A 14,476-nucleotide genomic window follows, 5' to 3' on the forward strand; every position below is an offset into this window, starting at 1 on the left:
TCTTAGCAAGAGTGCAGATTTACAGAATCACTTGCTCGCAGAGCCTCCCCCTGCCTTTTTCCCTCCTGAGTGTCTCTCCCAGGGGAGGCTAGGTCACATTAATGGCATAGGCCACAGGCTGCTTTTGAGGATTTGTGCTGCCCAAGATGTCAGCGATATTCCTTAGACTATGACTTGGGCTTTTAAACTTTCCAACCGTGATTTATCATTTGGCTGACTTTGTTCTCTCTCATTCTGCTGCTGGTCTGCTAGGACCTTCAAAGGGTGATAAAGATAAGGCAGATGGAGAGCCTTGTGGAGTTTGGCTGATTAACGCAGATAAGTTTCCTCTCCCCTAAAAGTCAACAACTAACACTTTGAAAAACTGGGGCCTTAATGAAATTGCTATTAGAGCAGAACCTGCATGAAATCTGTGTTTCCATCCCCACAAGCACCATTTATTCTTTTCAAGTTTGTTAGCTGCCAACTGGAGGTGATAGCCAAGCACTAACAGAGGGATCAGTTGCATGGTTCGACTCTTGCAGTCATCTATTTCAGGAGCCAGTGGGGTGGTCAGTCATCTTGGTGCTTGTGACAATAACTAGTCTCCCTGACACACGCAGTGGGTCATGATTTACCTGTTTCAGGTATTCAGAACTTTAATCAAAACCACTCTAGGACAGGAGTAAACCAACTGCCAGTGACTATTCTGGAAAATTCTATGACCTAGTTGGTTAGTGACTGTAATCTCTTAAAGAAGCTAAAGACTGTTTACTTGCCATTCTGCACACCTATGATTTAGTGTCCTGATGAATTCCAAGCCACTGCACATTTCTGACATTTGAGTCTTTGAGTAGTTGAATTCCCGTTTGTAAGTCTGTATTATAAGCTGCTCTTCTCTATGGAACCTTCCATTCTTAGTCAAAGCTATTCCCTACCTGATCCACTGTCCCCAGCAACTTGAACACTTCCTACTCTGTGCTTTTGCTCATCCTCTTTCCTCTAGCAAGAATATATTCTCCTCCTCATATAAAAACTACCTATTTTCATGCTCTGGACCATTGCAAGAAACTGGTTTAGATGCTGTCCATTGACCAAACAAATATGACTGACACAGTCCCTGACTTCAAGGAATTTACAGTCTCATCTAAGAATTGTCCTCCAGGAGAGTCCCAGGGTGCTTCAGAAATGACCATGATCTTACCTGGCACAAACTAATTAATTGAGAAGTTCTGAGACGTGGGACCAGGCCATGAGTGTTTTTTCAAAGCACCATGGTAATTCTACTCTCTACCCAGGATTGAGAAACACTGCTCTAAAGCTTCTCCAATCCACTTTTCCTGCTCCAAATATCTGTAACACACTGACTGTAGTATTTATTTGTCAATTATTTTATCTCATGTTTATTTTTATTTGCCTATTTATTTCCCCAGTGAAATGGTTCTCTTCTTGAGGGAAAGAGTAGTACCTGACATGGTTTTAAATATTTAACATCTAACACACAATTTTGAACACAGTAGATCTGTAGCTGACCATTTCAAGTATTTCCTAAGGACTTGAAACCAGATTCATAAAAGACCTTGATACCCAACCTAACCTTGTTAATCTGCAATCCCAACAGAGCTGGAAAGGGCCTAAGCTAGACTCTAAGGGTCCCAGGAAGCTGAACCTTCAGCTGAGTCTTCTCAGCAAACCCAGAGTGTGGCCCCAGAGACTTCCTTTCCATTGTGGCTAGGATCATGCAATTCCACTAGACCCTCTGGTGCCAGGATTGGTGCAGACCAGATTCCTTTTTCAGAAACCTCCCTTCCACATGTGTACCTGTGTCACCAGAAACAACACCTCATCCTAGAATGGCCTGCTCTGGGAAAGAGTGGAGATGCCAGCCCCAGAGCTCTTCATCCATTTCCTCCCATTCTCTTTCATCTCAAGCCACGGTGAGAGTACAGGCTTCTGCCCAGTCCTCGCTGGCAAGCGTTTGCCTCTGAGCAGAAGTTTTAAGTACTAGTTCAGCAGTGTCGTGGGCAGGACTCAGCCTACAGCTGAGCCATCAACTGCAGTGGTCACCACCAGCTGTCATGAGAGAAGGCCCAACTTGGGAAAGCAATCCAGATGCTTTCCCAATTTCTCTTTGGTGGCTTTTTGAAGTCATCCCTGCCAAATCTGTATGAATGAGGGACAGATGAGATTTCAGGACACAGCTTTTTTCTCTGACAGTTTGTTCTATATTTGGTTTTTGGAGTTACTCAGTAAATTTTGCAGAGAAAAGAAAACTTTAGAATTTCATAGGCAGGAGCCAGTATGGGCTGGAAAGCTGCTGTGAGCCATACTGAGTATCACACCAACCCCCACCTTTCCCACTTATGGAGAAGGTGACCTTGGAGTGGTTGTTTAACTCCTCCCAATCTTAGTTGACAAATCAGTAAAATGGAGCCAAGAGACCAACCTCACTGGTGAGGATAAATGGAGCAGCTCTACAAAGCCCCTGCCACATTGAGAGTTCTCAAGTGAGGTTAGTCTCAGCCACACCTGGCTGCTTCCTCTGCAGGGTTTCACCTTGTTCCTACCAGGGATTGAAGATTACACTGTTTTTTTCTTGTTAATGTGGTGTACAGTGTTGTGTCTCAGAAACTACTATGCACTTTAGAAGTTCCTCACAACGTGAAACCCAGAATCATCTTGACCATTAGATCCATTCAAACCCAGAGATTAACACATATCCTGCTCTAAATGAAGGATAATTTTCACCATCTCTTCTACTTTTAAAGTTGAAAGTGGAGATTAAATACCCTGTAGCCTATGCAAACCAGAGAACATAACTAAATCTCCTTATTGATCAATCAACAAATATTTATGGAGTGACCCCCCCCCTTTGGGCCAAAATTTTGTGTTAGATTGGGAGAAACAAAGATGGCAAAGATCCTCTGCCATCCAATAGAGCACATTCTCCTGAGTGGTGACAAACACAGGAAAAGACGGGGCAAATTCAGCATCTCTGGGGCAGCCAGGGACCATGTATGTACACAGAGGAGCGTCCCCTGCTCAGCCTGAGTTTGAGTCTCAAGATCCTGGAGGACTTTCTGGAAGGGGTGGGAATTTTAACAGTCTTAAAATGACTGGAATCCAGCAAAGAAGAAAGGGAAGCAAATTTAGAAAAGATTTAAGAGCAAAGGCAAAAAGGTGAGAAAATTAAGGTGACTTTAGGAACTACAATTGGTTGCCCCATAGAAGCCGGAAGTGTGAGGCAGGGTTTGCTGAAAGGAGAAGCTCAAGAAGTGGGTGAGAATGACATCTTTGGAGATATCGACTTCGTTCTGTGGGTCTAAGGCACTGTCGAGTTTTAGTTGCAGAAAAGTGTGGCTTCCTCCTCCCCTCGAACTGTTGCTGCCTGCGGAGGAAGGGAGAACTGAAATGGAGGGACACAGAACCCTCTTCCAAAAGGAAAATTAACCGTCAGAAATATGCTGGAACTGCCAACTGTTTCCTAAAATCTGTTTCATAAATTATAAGCTACAGGTCCCAGATTTGTTGCTCTGCCTCAGTGCAAACTTATAATTTTATAACCAAAATAGAAAACAAAAATTCACCTCTATGTCCAAATAAACAAATACACTGCTTCCTCCCCGGTACCATCCAAACTTGTGTATGTGCTCTCTGAAATAACAGATTATTTATAATACTCGTGGTGCTCTCAGCCCGGCCTGCCTGTTATAACGTTGCCCTCAAGAATGTCCATGCTGACATGCAGCATCAGCATAACTGCTTGCATGCTGTTGCCTTCGACTCACTTCATCCCTCAGTTCCAAATTCCAGGCTCTTTGGGGCAATCCCTTGCCCTGAATTGGCTCCTTAATCTTGCCAGGTGAGGGTGTGTGTGTGTGTGTGTGTGTGTGTGTGTGTGTGTGAAGGGGCTGGCATGCCTTCAATTTTACAGCTGCCTCACAGAAGAATGAAGTGGCAGGTGTCCTCTTCTGTCCCCTACAAACGGGCCTCCCTCACCTGGTGTAGACCCTTCCCTGCACCCTGGCACAGACCCAGCCCCAACGATGGCTTTCTGTCCCCAGGAGTGGGAAGAGTGGAGTGCCTCATTCAGAGCAAGAAGCATCTCTGCTACCTCAGTGCTGCTTAATGCAGAGATTGCCCAGCAGGTCAGAGTGAGGTTGGGAAAGAGAGGACAATCTCCCAAATCCTGGCTGCGTCCCACTTGCTCAGCGGTTTTGCCTCTCGCCCGGGCACTGGCCTTCTCTCCTTCCAGCTGTTCTAGCTCCGAGGGCTGTCATTCTGGGAGTGGGTGAAAAATCGCATGAGCCTCGGTCAGTGGGTATTCTCTGTGGCCAGCATTTCAGAGGGCTACGTTTCTCCTAAAACATTGCGCACCAATCCGTCTGGTTTCCCAGCCTCTCAGACAACCCCAGGGAGTGGAGAAGGGAGTGCGTGGGTTAAGGGAGAGGTAGGAGCAGGATTCTAAAGTGGTGCTCTGTGACCGGCATGCAGATCAAGCCAGGGCTGGGTTCTTTTTAATCGTATGCATTCTTCAATTGTTCCTCCCTCCACATTAAGTTGGAAGGGGCCGCCAGACTGCCACAGCCTTGTGATATCCCACCCACACTGGCTTTTATCCCATAGACTATTTTTGACTGTGAACACAGAGTATTTGAATGCCTTTGAAATAAAATGAATGAATAAATAAACAAATAATCTTTCATGGTTTCCTTAAGCTCTCCCTTGAAATGCTGATTGATTCTTTTATTCCTTTTAGCCCCAGTTATAAGAATAATAATAACAACAACACACAAAAAAAAAAAAACCCACAATCTCCTCTGTCTCCAGAGGGTTACTGCCATTAGCTGAGGGTGTAGGTAGGAGTGCGGAGAATATATCCAGGCTTGTTTCTGTTCATCCTCTTCTCTTCTCCCTGGGGCTCCTGGCTTTGGTCCTTTGTGTGTGCATCGCACAACAACGGAAAAGGGGGAGCTTCTCCCTTCCTTTCCCTTGGTAGCGTTTCCCCGGGCACAGAGAGAAGCCATCGCTACCACTGTGAGCGTGCGATCCGAGGGATGGGGATGGTGGGAGGCCAGCCTGTCTCTTCAATTAAAGTGCTTCCAATTATATCTGACTTTGGATAGAGGAAGCCCAGCTTCACATCTGAAGGAAACTGGAATTCGATTTCTGAGGGCTTGATAAAAACCACTTGCAACAGCTGCTGAGTGGGTGCCATCATCAGTTGTCCCTGCCGGCTGGACGTGTGCGCAGGAGTGGGCCTCTCTGCCTCCCTCGGACTCCTCATCTTGTCCGCAGCGTGGCAGGCAGCTCCCTTTCCTGAAGAGGCGGGAGGGCTGGGGAGCAAGCCCCTGACGGGAGGCCGGGCCCTGCAGCCGGGGTGGCGGTTCCTCCAGCCGTGACCACGTGCTGTTGGGTGTCCCCGCAGATTCACCTACACCCTTGGGGAGGGCATGTGGCTGCCCCTCAGCAAGAGCTTCGTGATCCCACCAGCCGAACTGGCCATTAACCCTTCAGCCAAGTGCAAGACGGACATGACCGTGATGGAGGACGCCGTGGAGGTCAGGTGAGCCCGGGCCCAGGCCGGGAGGCCACGACGGAGGCCCGAGCAGCCGGGAGGCGAGGCTGGCAGGCGGCCGTGCCAGGATCCCGTCTACGTGGGTCAGTGTCCACACCCCAAGGCTCATGCTCTGGGAGCGGCCATAAAATCAGAGTTTGTAAGCACTTCCCACATCCCCTAAGGACTGACAGCAATAAAATGTTCATTTCCTTGCCCAAGTTAGACCTCCTTCTTTGACCAGGCATTGCAGCCTTGGCTCCCTTCCCAGATCTAGAGAGTGTCCATAATTTGTTAGTCCAAGGCTCCAAGTGCGGGCGACCTTTACTTTTGGTGAGCGGGAGCGAGAGGCGCGCCGCGGCTGGCTAGGTAGGCACTGGGGCTGTGATGCTCCCGGCGGCACCCAGAGTCCCCTTGACTCCTCGCCCGTCCCCCCGTGTCTCCCCACAGAGAGGAGTTGATGACCTCGTCCTCCTTTGACAGCCTGGAGGTTCTGCTGGACTCCTTCGGGCCGGTGCGCGACTGCAGCAGGGACAACGGGGGCTGCAGCAAGAACTTCCGCTGCATCTCAGACCGCAAGCTCGACTCCACTGGTTGCGTGGTAGGTCGGTCGGTCCCATCAGGTGGGGTGGGTGATGGTGGGGGCACTGGAGGGGGGCACGGGGTTAGACATAATGCAAATGCACAGATGGAAATACTCCGTGAATAAGAGAGAAGGCGCCTGGCTGGCTCAGTCAGTGGAGCGTGAGACTCTTAATCTCTGGGTTGTGAGTTCGAGCCTCACACACTGGGTGTTGAGATTACTTAGAAATAAAATATTAAAAAAAAAAAAAAAAAAAAACGAGAGAGAAGATCAAAAAATGACCCCTCCCTGGTTGTCACTACTGTCTAATCTAAGTTATGAATTTTCTCAAGGGCGCCTGGTTGGCTCAGTCAGTTAAGCCACCGACTTTTGTTTTCAGCTTAGGTCGTGCATGGTCTCAGTGTTGTGAGATTGAACCCAGGGCCGGGCCCTGTGCTAGGCGTGGAATCTGCTTAAGATTCTCTCTCTCTCCCTTGGGGCACCTGGGTGGCTCAGTCTGTTAAGCATCTGCCTTCAACTCAGGTCATGATCCTGGCATCCTGGGATGGAGCCCTACATGGGATCCCTGTTCAGCTGGGAATCCGCTTCTCCCTCTACCTCTACGCTTCTCACTGCTTGTGTTCTCTCACTCTCTCTCTATCTCTCTCTCAAATAAATAAATAAAATCTTAAAAAAAAACAAAACACAGATTCTCTCTCTTCTGCCCCTCCCCCCACCTCCCTCTCTTAAAAAAATTAAAAATAAAGGGCACCTGTGTGATTCAGTTGGTTAAGTGTCTGCCTTCCGTTCAAGTCATGATCCCAGGGTCCTGGGATGGAGCCCCGAGTCAGGCTTCACACTCAGCAAGGAGTCTGCTTCTCCCCCATCTCTGCCTCTACGCCCTGCTTGTGCTTGCTCACTCACTCTCTCTCCCTCAAATAAATGAATAAATCTTTTAAAATAAAATAAATAAATAATAAAAAATAAATTGTGAATTTTCTCTTGACAGAGATGTGAAGCTAATCACCAGTCAGCTAATCACAAAATATTCATGGAGCACCTACTATGTGTACTATCACTATCCAAGGGAAATGTCATGAATTACATAGCAGGATCCTTTGTTTCCAGTCTTACAATCTAATTGGTGAGGGATACCCCCAAACAGTTTGAGAATTAGCTGCTTGTTAGTATGATATCAACTCTGATAAGAATTCGACTACGTTGACTGTCATAGGAAACTCTACTCTTGTCTTGGGTCAGATGACATTAAGAGGAGATTTTAGGAGAAACCTAAATGATGAAAGAATGATGAAAGAAGCAATTCATGCCAGGAATGGTAGACAAAAGTAAAAATACATCCCCTTTGAGACCATGACAATGAACTCCTACTCCGCCACCACAGGTAGTTTTCTACTTTGTCATCATCTATGGGTACTTTGGCCATGTGTATAATATGTGATGCTAGAACCTAGAGAGGCCATTTGGTTGAGAGTGTGCTAAGATCGCTCCTGCACTGGGATGAGGAGTGGTTCAACCATGCAGGTAAAGGGAGGCAGGAGCAGATGAAGCCCTCAGCTGCCAGTGCCTCTGTATTGGCGTGTTTGTGGCCATCAACACTGTTGTGTACTGCCAGCCCTCCTTTCTTTTAAGGGCAGAATGGTGCAATCCTCACAGAGAGGAGAGGACAAAGAAGGAAGGCAGTGAAGCCAGACATCAAGTGGGCCTAAACGAGAGGGAGAGCTGGTTCATCGAGACACGTAGTTCTGCAGTGTTTCTGGGGCAAGGCCAGGAGCCCCCAGCTTAGGGAGAACACGGTGCCTCATCCTGCTTCCCAGTCTGACAGTGCTCCAGTAAGGGGACCTGGAGCAGGGCAAGCTAGGAGGAGGTCAGTCCGTCTCTCATGCATCCCCTTCCTGGTCTCTGAGCACCTGCTCGGTTCCCCGAGCTGTGCTCCATCAAAGATGGGTGTGTGTCTGGGATCCAGGGTGGGACTCTCTCAGCCCTGAGGCCTCCCCAGAGTTTCATAGATTAGACAGCAGCTGGAGGGAGCCTGATTCATCTGAGGGAAAGAAAGTGAAGAAAAGAATAGAAGAGAGAGGAGGAGCAGGTAGGTGGGGACCTGGCCAGTCCATCAAAGGAAAGGAAGCAGAACAGAGGACCATCAGGAAAGGACAAAGAAAAATGTTCTGTAGGCTCTGTCTTCCAGAAGCAGCCAGTAGGTAAGGTGAGGTCCAGGTTCTGTCTTCCAGAAGCAGCCAGTAGGTAAGGTGAGGTCCCACAGCACTCCCCTCCCTTTGGCTGGTCCACTTTCAGATGTCTTAAGCAAGGAGCTTCCCAACTGGGTCCCTCAAGAGACAATTTCACTGTCTAATGGAGCTCCCGGCTGAGATGCATTTTCCCCTTCTATTCAACCTGCATTTCTTCATTCAGATTTCAACATTTCAGTCCTCACTATACTCTTGGGACATTCTGAATACTGAAACACTATGTGTGCACATGCATGGATCCCTGTCTTCACCCCACCCCTATCCCAGCCAGTCCCGGATGAATTTGAGTGTGCTCACACCTTCATACACATGCACATGATATGGTCTCCACCTCCTCCCACCTCTCTGCCCCTTTCCTGAGCCCCGAAGGGTTGCCTGTCAAGTGCCTTCTGTTGGTGATCCTCACCCCTTTTACTTGGCATGTAGCCTTGCTGGTATATTTTTGTACTTTTAACACTGTAATCCAGTGAGACAGAGCTAGCAGGAATAGTTCCAATGAATATGCATTTGCAATAAGGCCTCTGCATTTTAGAATCAGAGCCACTGCAGAAAGTCACCCAGTTATACCAGGGCTTGGGATTAGCATAACACTTTGAAGTCACTGGTCCACAGTGGCTGCTGGGGGGAGGACAGGCCAGCTGACTGACTGGCAGGCCATTCAATAGACTGTTCTTCCTTGGCCATAGAACACATGATCCCTGAGACAGGAGGACTGTTGGAGTGAGAGCTGAAAACCGTATCATGACTCTTGGGATCATACTGAGAAGTAGATCAGGGACTTTACCCTGAGCTGAGCTGGACATCAGTACAGTCCCAGAACCAACCAGAGTCATCTAGAGGTAGACTGGGCACAGAGAACCTGGCACCAAACTGCAGTTTGGGAGAATTGAGCTATTGTCTATGTAACCCTGACGTTCAGTTCTCTGGGTGAAGCCTTCTCAGGAAAGGCATGTTTAATGAAAAGAGAAAGAGATGAGGAACTCAAAATACACTGGCCCTTAAAGGAACCTGCTAGATGTGGGACAAGAGGAGGCACCCGTGTATTTACCTGATTGGACACCAGCCAGACAGGTGGGGCTGTTGTGCAATGGCCGCTCAATCTTCATTCTTTCTAGGAAGGCAGGACATGTTTCTCAGTTATGCATGGACTCCCACAGGGTTAATTGCTACCCAGCTAATTGCTCTATTGTTTATGTTGTCTCTGAGGACAGGAAACAAATGCCCGTGAAAGACACAGACCTGTAGAAGCCATAATCACTCTGTTCCAAACCAGACCAGTCTCCCAAGGCAGGAATTGCTGAACCTTCGGGAGGGTTCCCAGAGCCGAGGTCAGCCACTCACTTCTGAGAGCTTGGGTCTTACTTCTACCCATTGTCCTTACTGTGCCAAGGTGGGAGCAGTAGTCCCTCCCTGGGAAGCACAATAAGCAGTGAGTCTGTGTCCTGTGAAGTTCCAGAGGTCCTGCAAAGTTCTGTATTCATGTCCTATTGCTGCTGTAACAAATGACCACAAGTTTAGTGGCTTAAAACAATACTCATTTATTATCTTACTGCTCTGTCGGTGAGAATCCAACATGGAGCTCACCAGGCTAAAATCAAGTATTGGCAGGGCTGTATTCCATTCTGGAGGCTCCAGGGGAGAATCCATTGCCTTGTCTTTTCTAGCTTCTAGAGTCTGCCCTTGGATTTTGGCTCACGGGCCCCTTCTTGCATCTTTAAAGCCAGCCACATTGAATTTTTCTGGCCATTCTTCTGTAGCACATGCTCTCTGATCTTCCTCCCTCATCCACTTTTAAGGATTCTTATGATTACGTTGGGTCCACCTGGATAATCCAGGATAATCTCCCCATCTCAACTTGACCTGCAAAACCCCTTCTGTCACGTAAGGTGATCTGTTCACAGGCTTGGGAGGTCATACTGCTGACATCTTGGGGGCCACGAGTGGGAGAAGGCTGTGGGATCAGGGCAGACTCGATAGGCAGAAAGTCGGTTCCTACTCCCAGCTTGAATGAGAGCATCCTCATTCTCATCAAGCCTGTTATTGAGGTTTAAGTTAAAACTTGGAAAGTCTGAAAATTATTTCCAATTCTATAAAATAATGGAAACCCCGTGCTCTACTGCTCCTTCTTCATCTTCACACTCATCCTGAAAGTGGCCAAAAGATGCCTTTGCTTTGTGTGCTATCTGCATGTGCTTAGGTGAGCAGATTGTGGCCTTGGAAGGTAAGGGGTTGGCTTTCCCGCGTTCTCGTGTAATGAACACATGACCTTCCCCACCAGAGCAGTATGCTCTAATGAGCTTTGAATTACCCAGTGACCGTGCCGCCCTTCTGTCCACACGCTGTCCACAATGGTTTCCCACAAAATGTGTCATTTCACCTCTACTGGAGCGCAGACATGTGGAGACCATTACAGATGACCATATCTCTTTCTCTCTGTAGGACAGTAAGCAGAAGCGTATGCTTCAGAGGCTTTCAGAAAAATAGGGACAGGAAGCTGGAACATAAATTTAATTCCATCAAACTTTCCCCTTGGGAGAAGTCCTGTGTGGCTTGAGCTTGCATGTCAGAGCCCATCAAAAAGTCAGGGAAATCATTATTATGAAAGGGAGATCACCATGTAGTAAAAGGGAGCTTGTTTTGAGTAAGCACTCTGGTTGAATATCTTCTGAATCATCCAGGTAAGGCAAAGGTAGGCTCAGCTGCCGGAAAGTGCTCCTTTTCTTCCTGGGACCCGAAACATGCTCAAGTGTCCATCACTCCTATTCATCTGCCAACAGAATGTCCGCCCCATAATCTGGAACTGAAGGGTGTGTGTCTCAGGCTTAGTGAGATTTGACTAGACTCCTATGTAACCAATCAACCAAAAATCATTGGAAGCAAAAGAGAGGAGAGACAGTAAAGAAGAGGAGTTGAATGGGGGGAAATCATTTTAATCTCATTAGCACACAATGCCTTAGACCAGTAATAAGTCAAGAAGCCATGAGCATCTCATGAAAGATGACTAACCTTGTATATTTTAGGGGGCACAAAAATATGAGCTCATTTATTAGACCTTCTCAATGGGGGAGGGTTGTTGCTATAATAAATCGAAGTTTCTTTTTAAGCCCATAGTTTATAAAGTCTCTGGGACTACGAAAAGTAACCTATGCAAAGGGGTTAATGTATGACCTTGGGGCTCAATCCTGAGCAAACAGTTCTCTCTTAAGGAAGAAGCACAGAAATTGTCCACAAGTCAGAAGACAAGAATGGCCAACATTTGCAAAGAGAAAAGACCAGTTCTTCCTGGAGGCAGGATTTTTCTCCTGACAACTGGGCTCTGGCTGCAAATACTTTTAAGAAGAAGGCATGGTTTGGAACCTGTATTTCTTTGTATTTAGATTCAGATTTTGAGGAGTCCAGAATGTGAATACAACCATAAAAGGACCATGTAGGCGAAAACGAAGACAAACTTATACGTGGGAAATTTGATTGATCAGACTCTTTGGAGAAGGAGTGTTCTGGTTCAGTCAGGGTTATGAAGAAAACTCTATTTTCAGTTTCAGCTTTTTTTTTTTTCCTGGAAATCTTTCAAAAATATTTTTCTCTGAACTGCAGACCAAGTAAGTTACAGTGCAGTGAAGATAATTGCCTCTTTTTTCAGTGATTGAGGATCTTGTCTTGCCTTCAGGGTCATCGCTCTGGACATTTTGAGTGTTTTTGCCTTATAAATATATGCACCTCTTGTGTGTGTGTGTGAAAGATAAGGGGGAGTGAGACACAGAAAGAAAGAAAGAGAAACGGAGAATTTTAGACTAAACCTACAGATCCATAATTGATCCCAGGACATACTCTGGGAGTTGCTCAAAACAATCAAACCAGCAAACAAAAGATCTACAGGATTGCTTTACTTGTTGGTGTATCAAATTGACTCTATTTCTGTAGGGATTCTAATGAATCCACATCTTCTCATACCTGAGATGCTGCACAGCAAAGTAAAAGAGACAGACGTGAACTTTGGGATCAAATAAATCTAGGTCCAAAATCTGATTTTGTCATTTTCCACCTCTGTGACCTTAAACCAACGTACTACTTAAGGTAAATTTACTCCTCTGTAAAATGAGGTGAAAAAAGTCTGTGTTGTGGCAATTGAAGATAATACCTATAGATTATCCTGCACATAGAATTGCTTAATTCCCGACAGCTGCTATTATTGTTCTAGCTTTGCTTGTAGGAACAACAACAAAAATGCATCTTGGGCAAGGCAACTAACTATCTTCTCTCCAAATCTCCTGAGAGAGTGTAAATATCAGGTGGTCCAATTTGGCATCGCATTGGGCATCTAGATATCAGGGCCAGGCAAGATGCGGCTATGCCAAGCTTTGGAATTCTGGAACAAAGCCTGCTTGGGTTTCATTTGGTGAAGTCTTTGTCAGAAATCATGCTTGCTGGAGCACTGTGAAAAAAAGCAGGTGGTTGGGAAGTTGGGAGTCCTGGCTGGCGAGCTAACTGATGCAAGGGTTGAAACCACAGGAAGTGGGAGGACCGCCTTGGTCTCTACTTTGATGGCTTTTCTCAAGCTTTAAGGAAGTGAAAAGAAAAAAAAAAAAACTTATGGCAACCAGTGCAGCCCATTTAATTCCAATCAAACTTCTACATCCGTGCCTAGGCAACCTCACAGTAGTGAAGCCAGCTTCCTTCTGGTGGCACATCTGGCCTAACAGCTGGACAGCCAAGGAAGGGGCTAGATGGGGGTGCTAACAAAACATGGGGTGCTTTCCTCAGCTGGCTCATTTGCTTGTTTACCATCCTCTGGAACATCTGGGTTTGCACCGCATGGGGCAGCCCTTGGAAGCGACTTTTAAAGCCCTCACCTTCCAGCACTCCAGCTGCTTCATGAGGAGGACGGGGGTGGACCAGCCTGGGAGGCTGACAGGCCCGCAGAGGGGCCGTTTGTTTGGGAAATTGCAGAATTAGTGTCAGCAAACAATGCATATCCTGCTGTGATCTTGGGATGGGGGTGGGTTTTCTGGAACACACCTGCGGTGGCTCTAGGCTACTAGGCAAAAGTGCTTGGCAGTCAAGAGAAAGAAGCAGCCAAGCAGCAGGGCCAGGAGTGTGTGGGGGGTGGGGGGATCACTGTTCCACCAACTTTTGAAAGTTGTGTTGTTTTGTTTTGGTTTGGGTTTGGGTTTTGGAGGAGTGTGTTAGCTGACAGTATGTTTATAGCACAGTCATTAGAAGCAGGTCAGATCTAGACAGACCCCCAGCTCTGCCCCATACTAGCTGCTTGACCCTGGGCAAGTTATTAGACCTCTTCCAGCCTATGTGAAAGGATCAGCTGTAGTCCAAATGCGCAGGATCTACTGAACAGACAGGAGAACCAGGAAGTCAAAAAATATTCATTGACCCTTTCGGTGGACTCCCATGCAGTGAAATCCTGCATTAATCAGCGATGTTGATGGTTTCCCCATTTATTAAATGAGGCTAATATAGGGTGCTGTGAGATGAAATACTCAGAGTGTCAGCCTAAAGCTCCTAGTAAGTAAGTGTTCAGTTAACAGTGAGTGTTGTGTGTGAGACTGATGGTGGTGTGAGCTAATGATGGGCCAGCTGAGTCATGGGCCTCATAGCCAGCCTGCCAAGTTTCAGGTATATTCCTGTTGTGATCAGCAGTGGGACTTTCAGAAAGTTAAGTTTTCTGTGCCCATGGTTTCTTTACATGCCAAATGGGGCTGATCATACTACATACCTCAAGGGGATGTCTCAAGGGCTGAATGAGTAAGACAATGAGTTAGACCCAGCCTGGTGCACAGTGGGCACTACAGGAGCACTCCCGCTGCTCACCAAGCCCCTTGGACTTCCCCAGATTCTGGCTGACATCTCTTCCTGAACTAATTTGCTGGCACTCCTGGGGAGTTTACCGAAGACATAGCAGCTCAGAGAAGCTAATTGTTTCACAATAAGAGTGTCAAGGACACTGGGATAAGCCCAAACCCAAGTACAGCACCCATGGATGCTCATGTAGCAGATGCCCTTGTCTTGCATCTTCTGCGCAGCGTCCTTGAGGCAGGGAGGTCATGATAATGGCCACTTCTACCAAGAGAACAAGCAACCCCCCCACAAGGTCACAGA

General features: G+C 47.1%; 1 protein-coding gene across 5 annotated transcripts in view; it reads left to right on the forward strand.

Moving 5' to 3' along the window:
- ASTN1 (astrotactin 1) overlaps positions 1-14,476 on the forward strand; it is a 299,150-nt gene that overhangs the window by 199,596 nt on the left and 85,078 nt on the right. For 4 of the 5 annotated variants that reach the window (XM_035719430.2, XM_035719429.2, XM_025430211.3 and 1 more), the window contains exons 10-11: positions 5,408-5,545; positions 5,987-6,137. In XM_035719430.2, the coding sequence (XP_035575323.2) occupies positions 5,408-5,545; positions 5,987-6,137 (289 nt within the window). The remainder of the gene's footprint in view (positions 1-5,407; positions 5,546-5,986; positions 6,138-14,476) is intronic. The other variant, XM_025430213.3, reaches the window with a different exon arrangement.

The sequence above is a fragment of the Canis lupus genome, chromosome 7 (genome assembly GCF_003254725.2).
Source record: "Canis lupus dingo isolate Sandy chromosome 7, ASM325472v2, whole genome shotgun sequence".
NCBI classification, from domain to species: Eukaryota; Metazoa; Chordata; class Mammalia; order Carnivora; family Canidae; genus Canis; species Canis lupus.